The sequence below is a fragment of the Gobius niger genome (genome assembly GCF_951799975.1).
Source record: "Gobius niger genome assembly, chromosome: 19".
NCBI lineage: Eukaryota > Metazoa > Chordata > Actinopteri > Gobiiformes > Gobiidae > Gobius > Gobius niger.
Genome location: NC_136870.1, coordinates 22,278,837 through 22,296,653, shown reverse-complemented (window position 1 = coordinate 22,296,653; position 17,817 = coordinate 22,278,837). Strand labels below are relative to the sequence as shown.

The following is a 17,817-nucleotide window of genomic DNA, read 5'->3' as shown; positions in this document are numbered from 1 at the left end:
GAGAATAGTTTGAATCTCTATCAGCTCTTCAATCTCATCCTCTGTTTGTATAACCAGCGCCTCTGCCTCAGAGTCTGCCTGCTGCTGCTTCTCCTCCATCTTTTGGACCAGGTCTTTGTGGCTCTTCTGAACCGTCCTCAGGACGTCCTGGAGGACCTCCTCACACTGTGTGATCACTCGTCTCGTCACCTCATGTCTCTGAGCTTTTGTGTCCCTGATAGACCAGATTTTCTGGACTTTCACATGGATCAGGGAGGAGATTTTATCCTCGATAGGCTCCAGCTGATCCCTCAGTTTCTTGCAGGCTTTTTCCAGAGGGAGAGTTTTGTGTTTGGTGTGGGCGCTCTCACAGTCCACACACAGCAGAGCGCCCTCTTCAGTGCAGTACGAGTGCAGCAGCTGCTGATGCTGAGGACACACTCTGTCCTGCAGACTGGTGTCAGGAGGGATCAGTGTGTGTCTGCGGTGAGGCTCCAGGTGTTCGTAGCAGAACGAGGAGAGACACTCTACACAGGACATCAGCGCGTCCTGTTGTGGAGCAGTGCACACGTCACACAGGACTGAGGTCTGGGGCTCCTGTCTCAGCTTAAGGCTGCTGAGGCTCTGGCACAGTCTTTTAATGAAGGTGTTGACTCTGAGCTGTGGTCTGATGCTGAAGTTCTCCTTACAGATGGGGCAGAAGCACACAGGCGCACTGCTGTCCCAGTAGGTCGACAGGCAGGACATGCAGAAGTTGTGTCCACAGGGAGTAGACACAGGCTCCACAAACACCCCCAGACAGATGGGACATTGGAGCAGGTCCTCAGACAGAAGAGGGAGACTCGACGCCATCTCTGCAGAGAAACACAGACACAGCTTAACAGGAACCCATGCTCATGATGCACTCTTAAAGACTTTATAATTTGCCTTTACTGTGTGAAAATACATAACTTATTTTGTTTGCTTTTATATATAGACTCTCAGATTGGAAGAAGAATATCTTAAATCTGATGATATGCCTGCCAGACTAAGTGTCTTTAGTTAGATAGGGTTGCACAATTAGCTCTATCTCGTCACAACAAGTCTCTGGCTCTGGTCTCAGGTTCTATTCTCAAGCTTTCTGTGTGGAGTTAGGGTTTGGGATGTTCCTTGATGTTGCTTCCTTTTTTTGAGTTTGTTTGGTAAAACTACTTCACTAAACTAAGGAAAAAACTAAAACCATTAACAAGTCATGGAGAGAAAAGGCTATCTTAATGAGCACACCTTAATTTAAAGCGTCACCGGGGAAAAAAAATAAAGAGTAAAGGTTTGGGGGCTGCAAAGTGAGGCACTGCTTCTCCCATTTCATGTCATGTTTATTTATAGCCACATGGCACTAGTTGCAGAAGAAATATTGAGATGAAAAGCAAACTTTAAGTAAGAAACACAGGAAACATTGTAAGTTATAAACTAATACAAATTTGATATATTAATATTACAAACACTTAAGCTAAATTCTTTTGATAGTTTCAATAAAATAGAGTTTGATGAGCTTCAGAAAAAGTATCTTAGACAGAACAGACAGAACTCTTGTCTGACAAACTGTGTTAGTGTAAACAATCACACACTACACTCTAGGTTTTACACATTTCTTGTTCTGATCACACTTACTTTCTGAGGTTGTGTAGGAGACGGACTGAGACGTGCTGTTGAGCTCAAACTCTGAGTTACTTTCACTTTCATCATGTCTGCTGATGGAGCAGCTGACAGAGATTAAGTTTCAGTGGCGTCGCATCATTTTGTTCCAAATAAGGTGAGGTGGGTTGTCTTAAAAACATGTCCTTTGCGTTTGACCCAATGTCTTTATCTCTCTTTTAAATATGTGTCTATATATTCATCAGTTGAATTTAATAGCCTTTGCAGATGATGGTCTAGTTAGCCTCCAGAAACAAAGCTGCTGCTGATGCCCAATTTCCCTATGGAGTGTTTGGTTTTCACCCCGGCGTTAACTCAACAACAAATATTCCTAAGATCTGCACACACACATTTTTTATTGGTTCATGAGTTGTGTGTATATGTATGATATATTTTCTCTTGAATCACATTTCAACATTTTCTTCCCGGGTATATTCCAAGATGACAATGCCAGGAATCATCTGGCTCAGAGTACAGATCTTAACCCTATTGTGAATCTTTGTGATGTCCTGAAGAAGGCTTTGCACAGTCGTCACAATCTCTCATCATCAATACTAAGATCTAGGTGAAGAATTAATGCAACGCTGGATTGTTGGACATGACAGAGCTATTGAAACAATACCATAGCAAATCTGTGCTGTCAAGGTCAACGTTTAAGGAATACTTTATTCATCCAGTGGGGAAATTCATTCTCTGCATCTGACCCATCCTTCAATGCCGCTGGGGTCGCCTTTTGGAGCAGAGGGCAGCTGTTGCAGGCAGATGCCCGGAGGCCCATCTCCAGATGTGGAGCCAGGCTACTAGTCAGAATCACCTGGCTGGACGATAAAACCTATTGTACATGTTTTCAGTGGTAGGGAAACCGGAGTACCACACAGAAAGGCTCTGTCTGGCCGGGGATTGAACTCGGGACCTTTTAGCTGTGAAGCACGAGCCCTAGCCGTTGTGCTACCATGGTGTTTTAAAGCAAGTGAGCTTTTTTATTTTTGTTTAAACAAAATCTACTTAAAAAAAACCTATTTGTACTGCAAAGAATGAAAGAGGAAGCCACTAAATTAAAATGCTCATTCCTACCTTTCCTGACATACAATATTTGTAACATCATTTCTTCACAGGGACGAGTGCAGGCTCACAACTTGCAGGCCAGGGTCACTTGCTATAATGAGAGAAAACAAGCTTGCAAGTTAATGAAATTGATGCAATGCTTTAGACCCACAAATGTATGATTTTACAATACACTTGAGGTCAAAACTAATTTTGTTCCACTGCTTGAAAAGCCAAGTCCGGTGTAGGGCCTTTACTCAATAAGATTAGCCCCTCAAACACTTATTCAATTCATCATTATAATGAATAACTCTAAGCTATGCAAATGATCAATTTCTTGATAATTCAACCTGAAAAAATGCCCAGGCCAGTGTTGTGGGGGTTCTTAGATTTCTATGTTTGTGAAAGCAGGATTTTCAGTCCCTTTCCATTAAGAATAGTCATTGTGTCCAAGTCTGAAGGTAACTCCTTGCATGGATTGAAATAGGGAAAAGATCCTCTCAGTTATGATACAGTGATCGAGTGAATAAATGCATGTGGCTGTGATCACATCATAGAATCAAACCAGAACATTTTCATAGTTCCATAAACACTCACATTTTTTCTTTACCGCTGTACACAGGAAAATTGGAAATACATACAGCCCCCAAAGAGAACTGGGAAAGTCCTTTTGGCTTGGAACTGACTATTTCCAGAGCCTTTTTCCCCATAATAACTAATTCTTAATACGTCAATCTAGTAAATAATAATAAAACAGACCCAGTATAGTTGCATTCCTTTATAAAATGTGCACAATATAATAAACATAATGTACAAGTATTACCTCATAAACCATGTTAATAATTTTTTGCTGCCCCATTAAAACTTTACGTAACTAAACTAAATCAACCTCCATTTTTATTAACATGCAAATCAACAAAATATTTTCAAAATGTATCAAAAGCTCAGTGGTTGTGAGTCCCAGCCCTTAATATAAAGGCTCATGTTAATACATTTTCTGTCTTCATTTGGGATCAACGATCATCATTGGGCCCAGGTTTGAAGGAAACTCATCATTACAGGGATTTAGGAAAGGGTACAGCTTCTCTTCAATGATATAATAATTAAATGTATGAATGCGTGTGGCTGTGTTCACGTCGTAGAAGGAGAGCAGACCTTTGTCACAGTCCACAAACACGCCAACTCTCTCCACTTTACCAGTGTAGACCGGAACGTCAGGGTTACTGTGTGTGTAGAATTTATCGCCTCGGAAATAGAGAGCCCAGAGGCCACTGTCAGGCTCTTTAGGAATCACTGAGAGTCTTGGGACAGACTCCTCAACCAGCCCAAGAACCCACTCCTCCTTCTGTCCCACGGACACCTCAAAGTAGAAACGCCCATGGGAGAAACCTCGGTCTGCAATAACAGCCAGGTTTACAAGGAACCTCCTGCTGTTGTATTCAGGAGCTTGTGTGACTCTTTTGTTGAACCAGACCTGTTTGAGATCAGGGGACAGAAGAAGTTGGCGGTGAGCTGTGTCAGGGTCGAGCTTTATGTCGACAGCGTGTCTCTGCACACGTTTCAAATCACACCACTTTTGATTTTTAAACAAACTGATATCACAGTCAAGTTTCTGCAAGAGCATTTGAAGTTGACCCGTGTAGCTCCTCAATGTCTCCCTCATATCCTGCAACTCCTCATCCACTCTTAAGCTCAAAGTGGACACACTGTTCAGACCCTCCAGGGAAATGTTTGGATGTTTCTGAAAGAAAATCAATGGATCTTCTGTCAGTTTTAGCTCTTGGAGATTAGTTTGAGTCTCTATCAGATCTGCAATCTCCTGCTCAGTTTGCTCAACCAGAGCGTCTGCCTCAGAGTCTGCCTGCTGCTGCTTCTGCTCCATCTTTTGGACCAGGTCTTTGTGGCTCTTCTGAACCTTCTTCAGGACGTCCTGGAGGACCTCCTCACTCTGTGCGATCACTCGTCTGGTCTCCTCCTGTCTCTGGGCTCTAGTCTCTCTGATGGAGCAGACGCTCTCGACTTTCTCTTGGATCAAGGATGCAAGTTTAGCATTGTTGGGCACCAGCTGATCCCTCAGTTTCATGCGAGTCTGGGGCTCCTGTCTCAGCTGAAGGCTGCTGAAGCTCTGGGACAGTTCTGAGATGAAGGTGTTGACTCTGAGCTGTGGTCTGACGTTAAAGTTCTCCTTACAGACGGGGCAGAGGCACACAGATGCACTGCTGTCCCAGTAGGAGGACAGGCAGGACATGCAGAAGTTGTGTCCACAGGGAGTAGACACAGGCTTCACAAACACCCCCAGACAGATGGGACAGAGGAGCTGGTCCTCAGACAGAAGAGGGAGACTCAACGCCATCTCTGTAGAGAAACACAGACACAGCTCAACAGGATGCAAATGCTACAGTACAGTATGTTCTTTGTCAGGAGTATCAGATTATGCCAAAACTACCCGGGCACTTTTAAAGAATCTCAAACTATAACAGGAAACTTGACGTTCAGCTGCAGTTTCTAGGCTATGTGTCATGCCACAAAGTAAACAAGGCATGAACCTTGTTTACTTTGTAGAATGACCCATAGCCTGGTTTTAGGTCTGAGCTTTGACAAAGGCAATCTGACAAACCAGGGAACCGCATAGAAATATGACAAAGTGAAACATCTTCATGTAAATGTATAAGGCAAGAGAGTTTATATCTAAAACATAGAAGCTCACACAAAACTTGTACAACTCACTCAGACCAACAATGTTCTCTGCAGATTCTTCAAACATATATCCTTAATGCAAGGATTACCACTGGATTTCTCATTGTTTTCATGTTGCAAACTCACTTTTAAAAGTTCTGTCAGAGACAACCTGCTCCTGCTGCTGCTGCTGCTGCTGCTACTGCTAGCACTACTCGCTCCCACACAACTGTGCTTCACTTCCTCAAACATGAGTCATTTTCTTAAAGGGACAGTGCCCTGCTGCAGACACACGGAGGAGCTGAGAGCCTTGGCATTCTTTTCTTAAATTCAACAAAGAACTTTTATTGGGGTCTGACTTTGTGTCTGATGGAGTGTTTTTGAGCATCTTGTCAGGAGCAGCACAACCTTTGAGAGAATTATGACACTGAACTTTAATTTATTTATTGAAGTTCAAGCTGGATACAGAGATCCTCTCAGGGAAGATACAGTGATCAAGTGAATAATGCATGTGGCTGTGATCACGTCAGAATTAAATGAACACGTAAATGCAGCCCTCAAAGAGAACTGGGAAAGTCCTTATGGCTTGGAACTGACTATTTCCAGAGCCCACTCTTGTTTTTCCCCCAGACGTACCAATTCCTAATTCTAAGTACCTCAAGCTTGTAAATAAAGATTTTAAAAAAGCAGAACCAGTAAAGCTGCATTCCTTTATTAAATGTGCACACTGTATACAAATATGCATAATGTTAAAGTATTGCCTCAAAAACCTCGCTGATCATTTTTTGCTGCCTCATTAACCTCTTAATCCCCACCTGAACTCAGCACATTCTCCCCAGTTTGGCTTTACCCAAACCTAAAGGCTTCTTGAAGAAAGTGTCAAAATAGCGAGGATGAAGATGCAACAAAAAGGCATCAAAAAAGTGACGATAAAGTGACGAAGATGTGTTTTCTTATTCACATGAAAAAAACCTAAATATCTTAATGTTAATATATTTTCTGTCTTCATTTGGGATCAACGATCATCATTGGGCCCAAGTTTGAAGGAAACTCATCATCACAGGGATTTAGGAAAGGGTACAGCTTCTCTTCAGTTATATAATTATTAAATGTATGAATGCATGTGGCTGTGTTCACGTCGTAGAAGGAGAGCAGAGCGTTGTCACAGTCCAAAAAAACGCCGACCCGTTCCGCTTTTCCAGTGTACACCGGGACGTCAGGGTTGAAGTATGTATAGAATTTATCGACCCGGAAATAGAGAGCCCAGAGGCCACAGTCGGGCTGTTCAGGAATCACTTTGTTTCTGGGAACAGACTCCTCAAGCAGCCCAAGAATCCATTCCTCCTTCTGCCCGACAGACACCTCAAAGTAAAAACGTCCATGGGAGAAACCTGTGTCTGCAATAACAGCAAGCGCTACAAGGAACCTCCTGCTGTTGTTTTCGGGAGCTTGTGTGACTCCTTTGTTGAACCAGACCTGTTTGAGATCAGGGGACAGAAGGAGATCGGATTGAGCTGTGTCAGGGTCGAGCTTTATGTCGACAGCGTGTTTCTGCACACGTCTCAGATCACACCACTTTTCATTATAAAACAAACTGATATCACAGTCAAGTTTCTGCAAGAGCATTTGGAGTTGACCCGTGTAGCTCTTCAATGTCTCCCGCATTTCCTCTAACTTCTCATCCACTCTTAAGCTCAAAGTGGACACACTGTTCAGACCCTCCAGGGAAATGTTTGGATGTTTCTGAAAGAAAATCAGTGGATCTTCTGTGTGTTTCAGCTCTTGGAGTTTAGTTTGAGTCTCTATCAGATCTGCAATCTCCTTCTCAGATTGCTCAACCAGAGCCTCTGCTTCAGAGTCTGCCTGCTGCTGCTTCTCCTCCATCTTTTGGACCAGGTCCTTGTGGCTGTTCTGAACCTTCTTCAGGACGTCCTGGAGGACCTCCTCACTCTGTGCGATCACACGTCTGGTCTCCTCCTGTCTCTGGGCTCTAGTCTCTCTGATGGAGCTGACTCTCTCGAGTTTCTCTTGGATCAGGGATGCAAGTTTAGCATTGTTTGGCTCCAGCTGATCCCTCAGTTTCATGTGGGCCTTTATCAGAGAGAGGACTGAGGTCTGGGTCTCCTGTCTCAGCTGAAGGCTGCTGAAGCTCTGGGACAGGTCTGAGATGAAGGTGTTGACTCTGAGCTGTGGTCTGACGCTGAAACTTTCATTACAGACGGGGCAGAGGCACGCAGGCACACTGCTGTCCCAGTAGGACGACAGGCAGGACATGCAGAAGTTGTGTCCACAGGAAGTAGACACAGGCTTCACAAACACCCCCAGACAGATGGGACAGAGGAGCTGGTCCTCAGACAGAAGAGGGACACTCAACGCCATCTCTGCAGAGAAACACAGACACACACTTTACGTTCAGCTACAGTTTCTAGGCTATGTGTCATGCTACACAGTAAACAAGGCATGAACCTTGTTTACTTTGTAGAATGACACATAGCCTGGTATAAGGTCTGAGCTTTGACAATGGCAATCTGACAAACCAGGGAACCACATAGAAATATGACAAAGTGAAACATCTTCATGTAATTTATAAAGTTTATTTCAAAAACATAGAAGCTCACACAAAACTTGTACAACTCACTCAGACCAACAATGTTCTCAGCAGATTCTTCAAAAATATATCCTTAATGCAAGGATTACCACTGGATTTCTCATTGTTTTGATGATACATACTTACTTTAAAGGTTCTGTCAGAGACAACCTGCAGTGAGCTGCTGCTGCTGCCGCTGCTGCTGCTGCTGCTGCTGCCACCGCTGCTGCTGCTACCAGCTCCGACACAACCGCTTTACTTCCTCAAACATGAGTCATTTTCTTAAAGGGACAGTGCCCTGCTACAGACACACGGGGGAGCTGAGAGCCCTTGTTGGTCTTGCCATTCTTTTCTTAAATTAATTTAAGAACTTTTTTTGGGGTCTGAACTTGTGTCTGATGGAGTGTTTTTGAGCATCTTGTCAGGAGCAGCATAACCTTTGAGAGACTGAGAGAATTATGACACTGAACTTTAATTTATTTATTGAAGTTCATGCTGGATACAGACGTTGATTTGATTTGTATAGATAATGAATTGAGCAAATTACAAATATTTTAAAATAAGAACAGGCTAAGTAAAGTGATTGAAATAGCTTAGTATGAAGACACAAGATAGAAACATTCATGTGACAATAGTAGAAAATCATCATCAAAACAAAATCATCATTACTTGAAAATAAGTACATTTTAATAAAGGCTCCCATGACATATTTTATCTAAAAATGAAAAGATATAGCACTTGAATACTGTATATTTTTAGCAGTTTTATAACGTGATGCAGTCTATTTTTACTTTCATCATACTCTGTTCTGTGACTGTAAACTAAGTTATAATCATTAATGACCGACTGGAACAATGGTCATTGGAACCCAGTTAGTGGGGAACTCAAGGTTACAGGGACAAAGAAATGGACAGATCTTTGTGAAAACACAGTGAGTGTAGGAATAAATGCGAGTGGCCGTCTTGAGGTCATAGAATGAGATCAGGCCTTTGTCATAGTCCACAAATACGCCAATTCTCTCCACTTTACCCCGTGCCACTGGGACTTTCTCCTTGCCGTAAGTGTAGAATTTATCCACACGGAAATATAAAGCCCACAAGCCACTAACTGGACGTTTATTTCTGGGGGCAGACTCCTCGATCAGCCCGAGGATCCATTCTTCCTTTTGCCCCACGGACACCTCAAAGTAGAACCGTCCAGAGGAGAAACATCTGTCTGCCCCCACAAACCAGTAGCTAAACCTCTTGTTGTTTTTGGGAACCTCTTTCACATGTTCGGTAAAGCTGACCTGTTTGAGATCGGCGGACAGGAGGAGATGGTGATCAGCCGTTTCAGGATCAAGCTTTAAGTCGACGGCGTGTCTCTGCACACGTCTCAGAGCGCACCATTTTTTATCAAAAAACAAACTCATTTCTCTCTCGAGTTTCTTCTGAAGCATTTGGAATTGAGGCGTGCAGCTCTTCAGTGTCTCCCTCATTCCCTCCAGCTCCTCGTCTTCTCTTAGACCTAAATTAGACGGACTGTTCAGACTGACCAGGGACATGTTTGGATGTTTCTGAAGGAAAATTAGCGGATCTTCCGTCTCTTTCAGTTCCAGGAGTTTAGTTTGAGTCTCTAGCAAACATGCAATTTCCTGCTCAGTTTGCTCAACCAGAGCGTCTGCCTCAGAGTCTGCCTGCTGCTGCTTCTCCTCCATCTTTTGGACCAGGTCTTTGTGGCTCTTCTGAACCTTCTTCAGGACGTCCTGGAGGACCTCCTCACTCTGTGCGGTCACTCGTCTGGTCTCCTCATATCTCTGGGCTTTAGTCTCTTTGATGGAGCAGACACTCAGGACTTTCTCAAGGATCAGGGAAGGGATTTTAGCCTTATTTGGCTCCAGCTGAGCCCTCAGCTTCTCGTAGGCCTGTTCCAGAGGGAGAGTTTTGTGTTTGGAGTGGGCACTCTCACAGCTCGCACACAGCAGAGCGCCCTCTTCAGTGCAGTACGAGTGCAGCAGCTGCTGATGCTGAGGACACACTCTGTCCTGCAGACTGGTGTCAGGAGGGATCAGTTTGTGTCTGCGCAGTCCTGGGACTCTGTGATGGGGCTCCAGGTGATCAGAGCAGAACGAGGAGAGACACTCTACACAGGACATCAGAGCGTCCTGTTGTGGAGCAGTGCACACGTCACACAGGACTGAGGTCTGGGGCTCCTGTCTCAGCTGAAGGCTGCTGAAGCTCTGGGACAGTCCTGAGATGAAGGTGTTCACTCTGAGCTGTGGTCTGTGGCTGAAGTTCTCCTTACAGACGGGGCAGAAGCACACAGGCACACTGCTGTCCCAGTAGGACGACAGGCAGGACATGCAGAAGTTGTGTCCACAGGGAGTAGACACAGGCTTCACAAACACCCCCAGACAGATGGGACAGAGGAGCTGGTCCTCAGACAGAAGAGGGAGACTCAACGCCATCTCTGCAGAGAAACACAGACACTGCTTAACAGGATGAACATGACTGGGATACAGACTGAATATGACTTTATTATTTGTTAGTTTAGTCAAAATGTTTGAGCAAGAATGTTGAATTAAAAGGTTTGAGCTGCAACACAGTTAGCCTTTTGTCTGTGGTGTTGCTTCATTCCTTGGAGCATGACCTTTAACCTGGTTCTAGCTCTGTGCTTTTGCAAAGGAATCCAGACTAAAGACAGAACCAAATACAGCAAACAGTAAAGACTACAGCCAAATGCACATCTCTGCAACAAAATTAAATATGCCTTATTAAGCAGACTGATGTTGATGTTAAATACTTACTTATATTGTTCAAGGGGAGACAAACTGAAGTGTGCTGCTGCTGCTGCTGCTGCTGCTGCTGCTGCTGTTGTTGCCGCCAAATTTGCTTTACTGCTTCAGTTTCACTTTCATCATCATGAGTCATTTTTCTTAAAGGAACAGTGCCTCACAGGGAGGAGGTGCCATTCCATCGCCGTTGCTGTGTTTAAGGGTCACTCTCCTCCATTGTCAATTTAAGTGCACTGGATCAGATCTTTTTGGGGCTGCCTTTCAGGAACAGTGGCTAGAAAGGTATATTCTAGCATTTGGTATTTTAATAGATTGATTTATCAAAGTCAACAGTGGTTGGCTAGAAACATTAAAAGGACAATAGCAGAAATATTTCCAAATAATTTACTCCCCATTACCATCTCTGCAGAGAAACACAGACACTGCTCAAAAGGCTGAACATGCTACAGTCTCTATCAGACTATGTCATTTGTCTTATTGGCTACATGGGCAGTTTACTATTACCTCCAAATAAAAATCATGAAAAGACAAAATGTGTCTTCCGTGGAGAAAATTGTGAGTATGTGAGTAATTTTCTTCATGGGACAGTGCTTTGCTGCAGACAGATGCAGGAGCTGAGAGCACTTGTTGCTGTTTCCGTTCTTCTTTCTTTCCATTCTTGGTACGTCAGCAACTTTTTGTCTTAAGTTGTTCCTGCCAGAGTGGCCTTTCTTGAGCCTCTTGTCTGGATTAGCATAAACTTTTAGAGACTAAGGATTTCTCACACTGAACTTTTATTAGTTTCTTATTAATTGAAGTCCAAGCAGGATACACACATTGATTTGATTTTTATAGACAATATATCTGAGAAAATGACAAATATTTCAAAACAGAAGCAGGTATTTCATAGGCTATGCCATTTTTTTTGGTAATAATATAGTATTAAATGGCAAATGCAGAAAGAAGGCAAATACACAAGATGAAAACATTCATGTGGCAGTACAGTATCTGATTAATACAAATAAATGCATTAAAACATTTTCAAAATCTTAAGAAGTCTGCCATGACATCATGTATAACTTTCATACATGTCTTTTTGTCAAATGTGTTATTTTTGTAGCAGTCTTATAATGTGATGTTTTCTTTGCTTGCTATCACTTATGACCAACTGGAACAATAATCATTGGAACCCAGTTAGAGGGGAACTCATGGTCACAGGGTCCAAGAAGTGGATAGATCTTCTCAGTGAAGGCACAGCGAGTGAAAGATATGATGGATGTGGCCGTCTTCACGTCATAGAATGAGATCAGACCTTTGTCCTAGTCCACAAACACTCCAACTCTCTCCACTTTACCCCAGTACACTGGAACTTTACGATGGTTGTAAGTGTAAAATTTATTGATGCGGAAATACAGAGCCCAGATGCCATAAACGGGGCGTTTATTTCTGGGGGCAGACTCCGTGATCAGTCCGAGAACCCATTCTTCCTTTTGCCCCACGGACACCTCAAAGTAGAACCGTCCAGAGGAGAAACCTCTGTCTGCAATAACATACATGTAACTAAAGCATTTAGATTTGTTCATGGGGATCACTGTCCTATGATTAGTGTAGGTGACCTGTTTGAGATCGGCGGACAGGAGGAGCTGGGGGTTAGAAGTTTCAGGATCAAGCTTTAAGTCGACGGCGTGTCTCTGCACACGTCTCAGAGCGCACCATTTTTCATCATTAAACAAGATGAGATCAGGCCTTTGTCATAGTCCACAAATACGCCAATTCTCTCCACTTTACCCCGTGCCACTGGGACTTTCTCCTTGCCGTAAGTGTAGAATTTATCCACACGGAAATATAAAGCCCACAAGCCACTAACTGGACGTTTATTTCTGGGGGCAGACTCCTCGATCAGCCCGAGGATCCATTCTTCCTTTTGCCCCACGGACACCTCAAAGTAGAACCGTCCAGAGGAGAAACATCTGTCTGCCCCCACAAACCAGTAGCTAAACCTCTTGTTGTTTTTGGGAACCTCTTTCACATGTTCGGTAAAGCTGACCTGTTTGAGATCGGCGGACAGGAGGAGATGGTGATCAGCCGTTTCAGGATCAAGCTTTAAGTCGACGGCGTGTCTCTGCACACGTCTCAGAGCGCACCATTTTTTATCAAAAAACAAACTCATTTCTCTCTCGAGTTTCTTCTGAAGCATTTGGAATTGAGGCGTGCAGCTCTTCAGTGTCTCCCTCATTCCCTCCAGCTCCTCGTCTTCTCTTAGACCTAAATTAGACGGACTGTTCAGACTGACCAGGGACATGTTTGGATGTTTCTGAAGGAAAATTAGCGGATCTTCCGTCTCTTTCAGTTCCAGGAGTTTAGTTTGAGTCTCTAGCAAACATGCAATTTCCTGCTCAGTTTGCTCAACCAGAGCGTCTGCCTCAGAGTCTGCCTGCTGCTGCTTCTCCTCCATCTTTTGGACCAGGTCTTTGTGGCTCTTCTGAACCTTCTTCAGGACGTCCTGGAGGACCTCCTCACTCTGTGCGGTCACTCGTCTGGTCTCCTCATATCTCTGGGCTTTAGTCTCTTTGATGGAGCAGACACTCAGGACTTTCTCAAGGATCAGGGAAGGGATTTTAGCCTTATTTGGCTCCAGCTGAGCCCTCAGCTTCTCGTAGGCCTGTTCCAGAGGGAGAGTTTTGTGTTTGGAGTGGGCACTCTCACAGCTCGCACACAGCAGAGCGCCCTCTTCAGTGCAGTACGAGTGCAGCAGCTGCTGATGCTGAGGACACACTCTGTCCTGCAGACTGGTGTCAGGAGGGATCAGTTTGTGTCTGCGCAGTCCTGGGACTCTGTGATGGGGCTCCAGGTGATCAGAGCAGAACGAGGAGAGACACTCTACACAGGACATCAGAGCGTCCTGTTGTGGAGCAGTGCACACGTCACACAGGACTGAGGTCTGGGGCTCCTGTCTCAGCTGAAGGCTGCTGAAGCTCTGGGACAGTCCTGAGATGAAGGTGTTCACTCTGAGCTGTGGTCTGTGGCTGAAGTTCTCCTTACAGACGGGGCAGAAGCACACAGGCACACTGCTGTCCCAGTAGGACGACAGGCAGGACATGCAGAAGTTGTGTCCACAGGGAGTAGACACAGGCTTCACAAACACCCCCAGACAGATGGGACAGAGGAGCTGGTCCTCAGACAGAAGAGGGAGACTCAACGCCATCTCTGCAGAGAAACACAGACACTGCTTAACAGGATGAACATGACTGGGATACAGACTGAATATGACTTTATTATTTGTTAGTTTAGTCAAAATGTTTGAGCAAGAATGTTGAATTAAAAGGTTTGAGCTGCAACACAGTTAGCCTTTTGTCTGTGGTGTTGCTTCATTCCTTGGAGCATGACCTTTAACCTGGTTCTAGCTCTGTGCTTTTGCAAAGGAATCCAGACTAAAGACAGAACCAAATACAGCAAACAGTAAAGACTACAGCCAAATGCACATCTCTGCAACAAAATTAAATATGCCTTATTAAGCAGACTGATGTTGATGTTAAATACTTACTTATATTGTTCAAGGGGAGACAAACTGAAGTGTGCTGCTGCTGCTGCTGCTGCTGCTGCTGCTGCTGTTGTTGCCGCCAAATTTGCTTTACTGCTTCAGTTTCACTTTCATCATCATGAGTCATTTTTCTTAAAGGAACAGTGCCTCACAGGGAGGAGGTGCCATTCCATCGCCGTTGCTGTGTTTAAGGGTCACTCTCCTCCATTGTCAATTTAAGTGCACTGGATCAGATCTTTTTGGGGCTGCCTTTCAGGAACAGTGGCTAGAAAGGTATATTCTAGCATTTGGTATTTTAATAGATTGATTTATCAAAGTCAACAGTGGTTGGCTAGAAACATTAAAAGGACAATAGCAGAAATATTTCCAAATAATTTACTCCCCATTACCATCTCTGCAGAGAAACACAGACACTGCTCAAAAGGCTGAACATGCTACAGTCTCTATCAGACTATGTCATTTGTCTTATTGGCTACATGGGCAGTTTACTATTACCTCCAAATAAAAATCATGAAAAGACAAAATGTGTCTTCCGTGGAGAAAATTGTGAGTATGTGAGTAATTTTCTTCATGGGACAGTGCTTTGCTGCAGACAGATGCAGGAGCTGAGAGCACTTGTTGCTGTTTCCGTTCTTCTTTCTTTCCATTCTTGGTACGTCAGCAACTTTTTGTCTTAAGTTGTTCCTGCCAGAGTGGCCTTTCTTGAGCCTCTTGTCTGGATTAGCATAAACTTTTAGAGACTAAGGATTTCTCACACTGAACTTTTATTAGTTTCTTATTAATTGAAGTCCAAGCAGGATACACACATTGATTTGATTTTTATAGACAATATATCTGAGAAAATGACAAATATTTCAAAACAGAAGCAGGTATTTCATAGGCTATGCCATTTTTTTTGGTAATAATATAGTATTAAATGGCAAATGCAGAAAGAAGGCAAATACACAAGATGAAAACATTCATGTGGCAGTACAGTATCTGATTAATACAAATAAATGCATTAAAACATTTTCAAAATCTTAAGAAGTCTGCCATGACATCATGTATAACTTTCATACATGTCTTTTTGTCAAATGTGTTATTTTTGTAGCAGTCTTATAATGTGATGTTTTCTTTGCTTGCTATCACTTATGACCAACTGGAACAATAATCATTGGAACCCAGTTAGAGGGGAACTCATGGTCACAGGGTCCAAGAAGTGGATAGATCTTCTCAGTGAAGGCACAGCGAGTGAAAGATATGATGGATGTGGCCGTCTTCACGTCATAGAATGAGATCAGACCTTTGTCCTAGTCCACAAACACTCCAACTCTCTCCACTTTACCCCAGTACACTGGAACTTTACGATGGTTGTAAGTGTAAAATTTATTGATGCGGAAATACAGAGCCCAGATGCCATAAACGGGGCGTTTATTTCTGGGGGCAGACTCCGTGATCAGTCCGAGAACCCATTCTTCCTTTTGCCCCACGGACACCTCAAAGTAGAACCGTCCAGAGGAGAAACCTCTGTCTGCAATAACATACATGTAACTAAAGCATTTAGATTTGTTCATGGGGATCACTGTCCTATGATTAGTGTAGGTGACCTGTTTGAGATCGGCGGACAGGAGGAGCTGGGGGTTAGAAGTTTCAGGATCAAGCTTTAAGTCGACGGCGTGTCTCTGCACACGTCTCAGAGCGCACCATTTTTCATCATTAAACAAGCTCATTTCTCTCTCAAGTTTCTTCTGAAGCATTTGGAATTGAGGCGTGCAGCTCTTCAGTGTCTCCCTCATTCCCTCCAGCTCCTCATCTTTTCTGAGACTCAAATTGGACAGACTGTTCAGACTGACCAGGGACATGTTTGGATGTTTCTGAAGGAAAATGAGCGGATCTTCCGTCTGTTCCAGTTCTTGGAGTTTAGTTTGAGTCTCTATCAAACATGTGATTTCCTGCTCAGCTTGCTCAACCAGAGCGTCTGCCTCAGAGTCTGCCTGCTGCTGTTTCTGCTCCATCTTTTGGACCAGGTCTTTGTGGCTCTTCTGAACCTTCTTCAGGACGTCCTGGAGGACCTCCTCACTCTGTGCGATCACTCGTCTGGTCTCCTCCTGTCTCTGGGCTTTAATCTCTCTGATGGAGCAGACGCTCTGGACATTCTCAAGGATCAGGGAGGTGAGTTTAGCCTCATTTGGCTCCAGCTGAGCCCTCAGCTTCTCGTAGGCCTGTTCCAGAGGGAGAGTTTTGTGTTTGGAGTGGGCACTCTCACAGCTCGCACACAGCAGAGCGCCCTCTTCAGTGCAGTACGAGTGCAGCAGCTGCTGATGCTGAGGACACACTCTGTCCTGCAGACTGGTGTCAGGAGGGATCAGTTTGTGTCTGCGCAGTCCTGGGACTCTGTGATGGGGCTCCAGGTGATCAGAGCAGAACGAGGAGAGACACTCTACACAGGACATCAGAGCGTCCTGTTGTGGAGCAGTGCACACGTCACACAGGACTGAGGTCTGGGGCTCCTGTCTCAGCTGAAGGCTGCTGAAGCTCTGGGACAGTCCTGAGATGAAGGTGTTCACTCTGAGCTGTGGTCTGTGGCTGAAGTTCTCCTTACAGACGGGGCAGAAGCACACAGGCACACTGCTGTCCCAGTAGGACGACAGGCAGGACATGCAGAAGTTGTGTCCACAGGGAGTAGACACAGGCTTCACAAACACCCCCAGACAGATGGGACAGAGGAGCTGGTCCTCAGACAGAAGAGGGAGACTCAACGCCATCTCTGCAGAGAAACACAGACACTGCTTAACAGGATGAACATGACTGGGATACAGACTGAATATGACTTTATTATTTGTTAGTTTAGTCAAAATGTTTGAGCAAGAATGTTGAATTAAAAGGTTTGAGCTGCAACACAGTTAGCCTTTTGTCTGTGGTGTTGCTTCATTCCTTGGAGCATGACCTTTAACCTGGTTCTAGCTCTGTGCTTTTGCAAAGGAATCCAGACTAAAGACAGAACCAAATACAGCAAACAGTAAAGACTACAGCCAAATGCACATCTCTGCAACAAAATTAAATATGCCTTATTAAGCAGACTGATGTTGATGTTAAATACTTACTTATATTGTTCAAGGGGAGACAAACTGAAGTGTGCTGCTGCTGCTGCTGCTGCTGCTGCTGCTGCTGTTGTTGCCGCCAAATTTGCTTTACTGCTTCAGTTTCACTTTCATCATCATGAGTCATTTTTCTTAAAGGAACAGTGCCTCACAGGGAGGAGGTGCCATTCCATCGCCGTTGCTGTGTTTAAGGGTCACTCTCCTCCATTGTCAATTTAAGTGCACTGGATCAGATCTTTTTGGGGCTGCCTTTCAGGAACAGTGGCTAGAAAGGTATATTCTAGCATTTGGTATTTTAATAGATTGATTTATCAAAGTCAACAGTGGTTGGCTAGAAACATTAAAAGGACAATAGCAGAAATATTTCCAAATAATTTACTCCCCATTACCATCTCTGCAGAGAAACACAGACACTGCTCAAAAGGCTGAACATGCTACAGTCTCTATCAGACTATGTCATTTGTCTTATTGGCTACATGGGCAG

At 44.1% G+C, this 17,817-nt stretch overlaps 6 protein-coding genes across 6 annotated transcripts in view; 1 reads left to right on the top strand and 5 right to left on the bottom strand.

Moving 5' to 3' along the window:
• The window catches only part of LOC306978534 (neurotrypsin-like), a 79,451-nt gene that overhangs the window by 22,695 nt on the left and 38,939 nt on the right, over positions 1-17,817 (top strand). The gene's annotated exons all lie outside the window — the stretch shown is intronic.
• LOC306978571 (E3 ubiquitin-protein ligase TRIM21-like) overlaps positions 1-17,817 on the bottom strand; it is a 40,777-nt gene that overhangs the window by 7,442 nt on the left and 15,518 nt on the right. The window lies entirely within an intron of this gene.
• On the bottom strand, positions 6,365-8,095 carry LOC306978577 (nuclear factor 7, brain-like). Its single transcript, XM_079577213.1, has 2 exons — positions 8,012-8,095; positions 6,365-7,754 (listed from the first exon to the last, which is right to left on the bottom strand). Exon 2 carries the CDS (start codon positions 7,750-7,752, stop codon positions 6,379-6,381), a length of 1,374 nt encoding a protein of 457 aa, XP_079433339.1. The 5' UTR covers positions 7,753-7,754; positions 8,012-8,095; the 3' UTR covers positions 6,365-6,378.
• LOC306978261 (E3 ubiquitin-protein ligase TRIM21-like) lies at positions 8,796-10,797 on the bottom strand (the record flags this gene model as incomplete). The annotated part of the gene is made up of 2 exons (XM_079576784.1): positions 10,746-10,797; positions 8,796-10,408 (listed from the first exon to the last, which is right to left on the bottom strand). Exon 2 carries the CDS (start codon positions 10,404-10,406, stop codon positions 8,796-8,798), a length of 1,611 nt encoding a protein of 536 aa, XP_079432910.1. The 5' UTR covers positions 10,407-10,408; positions 10,746-10,797.
• LOC306978260 (zinc finger protein RFP-like) lies at positions 12,415-14,319 on the bottom strand (the record flags this gene model as incomplete). Its single annotated transcript, XM_079576783.1, has 2 exons — positions 14,257-14,319; positions 12,415-13,919 (listed from the first exon to the last, which is right to left on the bottom strand). Exon 2 carries the CDS (start codon positions 13,915-13,917, stop codon positions 12,415-12,417), a length of 1,503 nt encoding a protein of 500 aa, XP_079432909.1. The 5' UTR covers positions 13,918-13,919; positions 14,257-14,319.
• LOC306978574 (E3 ubiquitin-protein ligase TRIM39-like) lies at positions 15,381-17,391 on the bottom strand. The gene is made up of 2 exons (XM_079577210.1): positions 17,337-17,391; positions 15,381-16,999 (listed from the first exon to the last, which is right to left on the bottom strand). The coding sequence occupies exon 2, from the start codon at positions 16,995-16,997 to the stop codon at positions 15,543-15,545; it is 1,455 nt and encodes a 484-aa protein (XP_079433336.1). The 5' UTR covers positions 16,998-16,999; positions 17,337-17,391; the 3' UTR covers positions 15,381-15,542.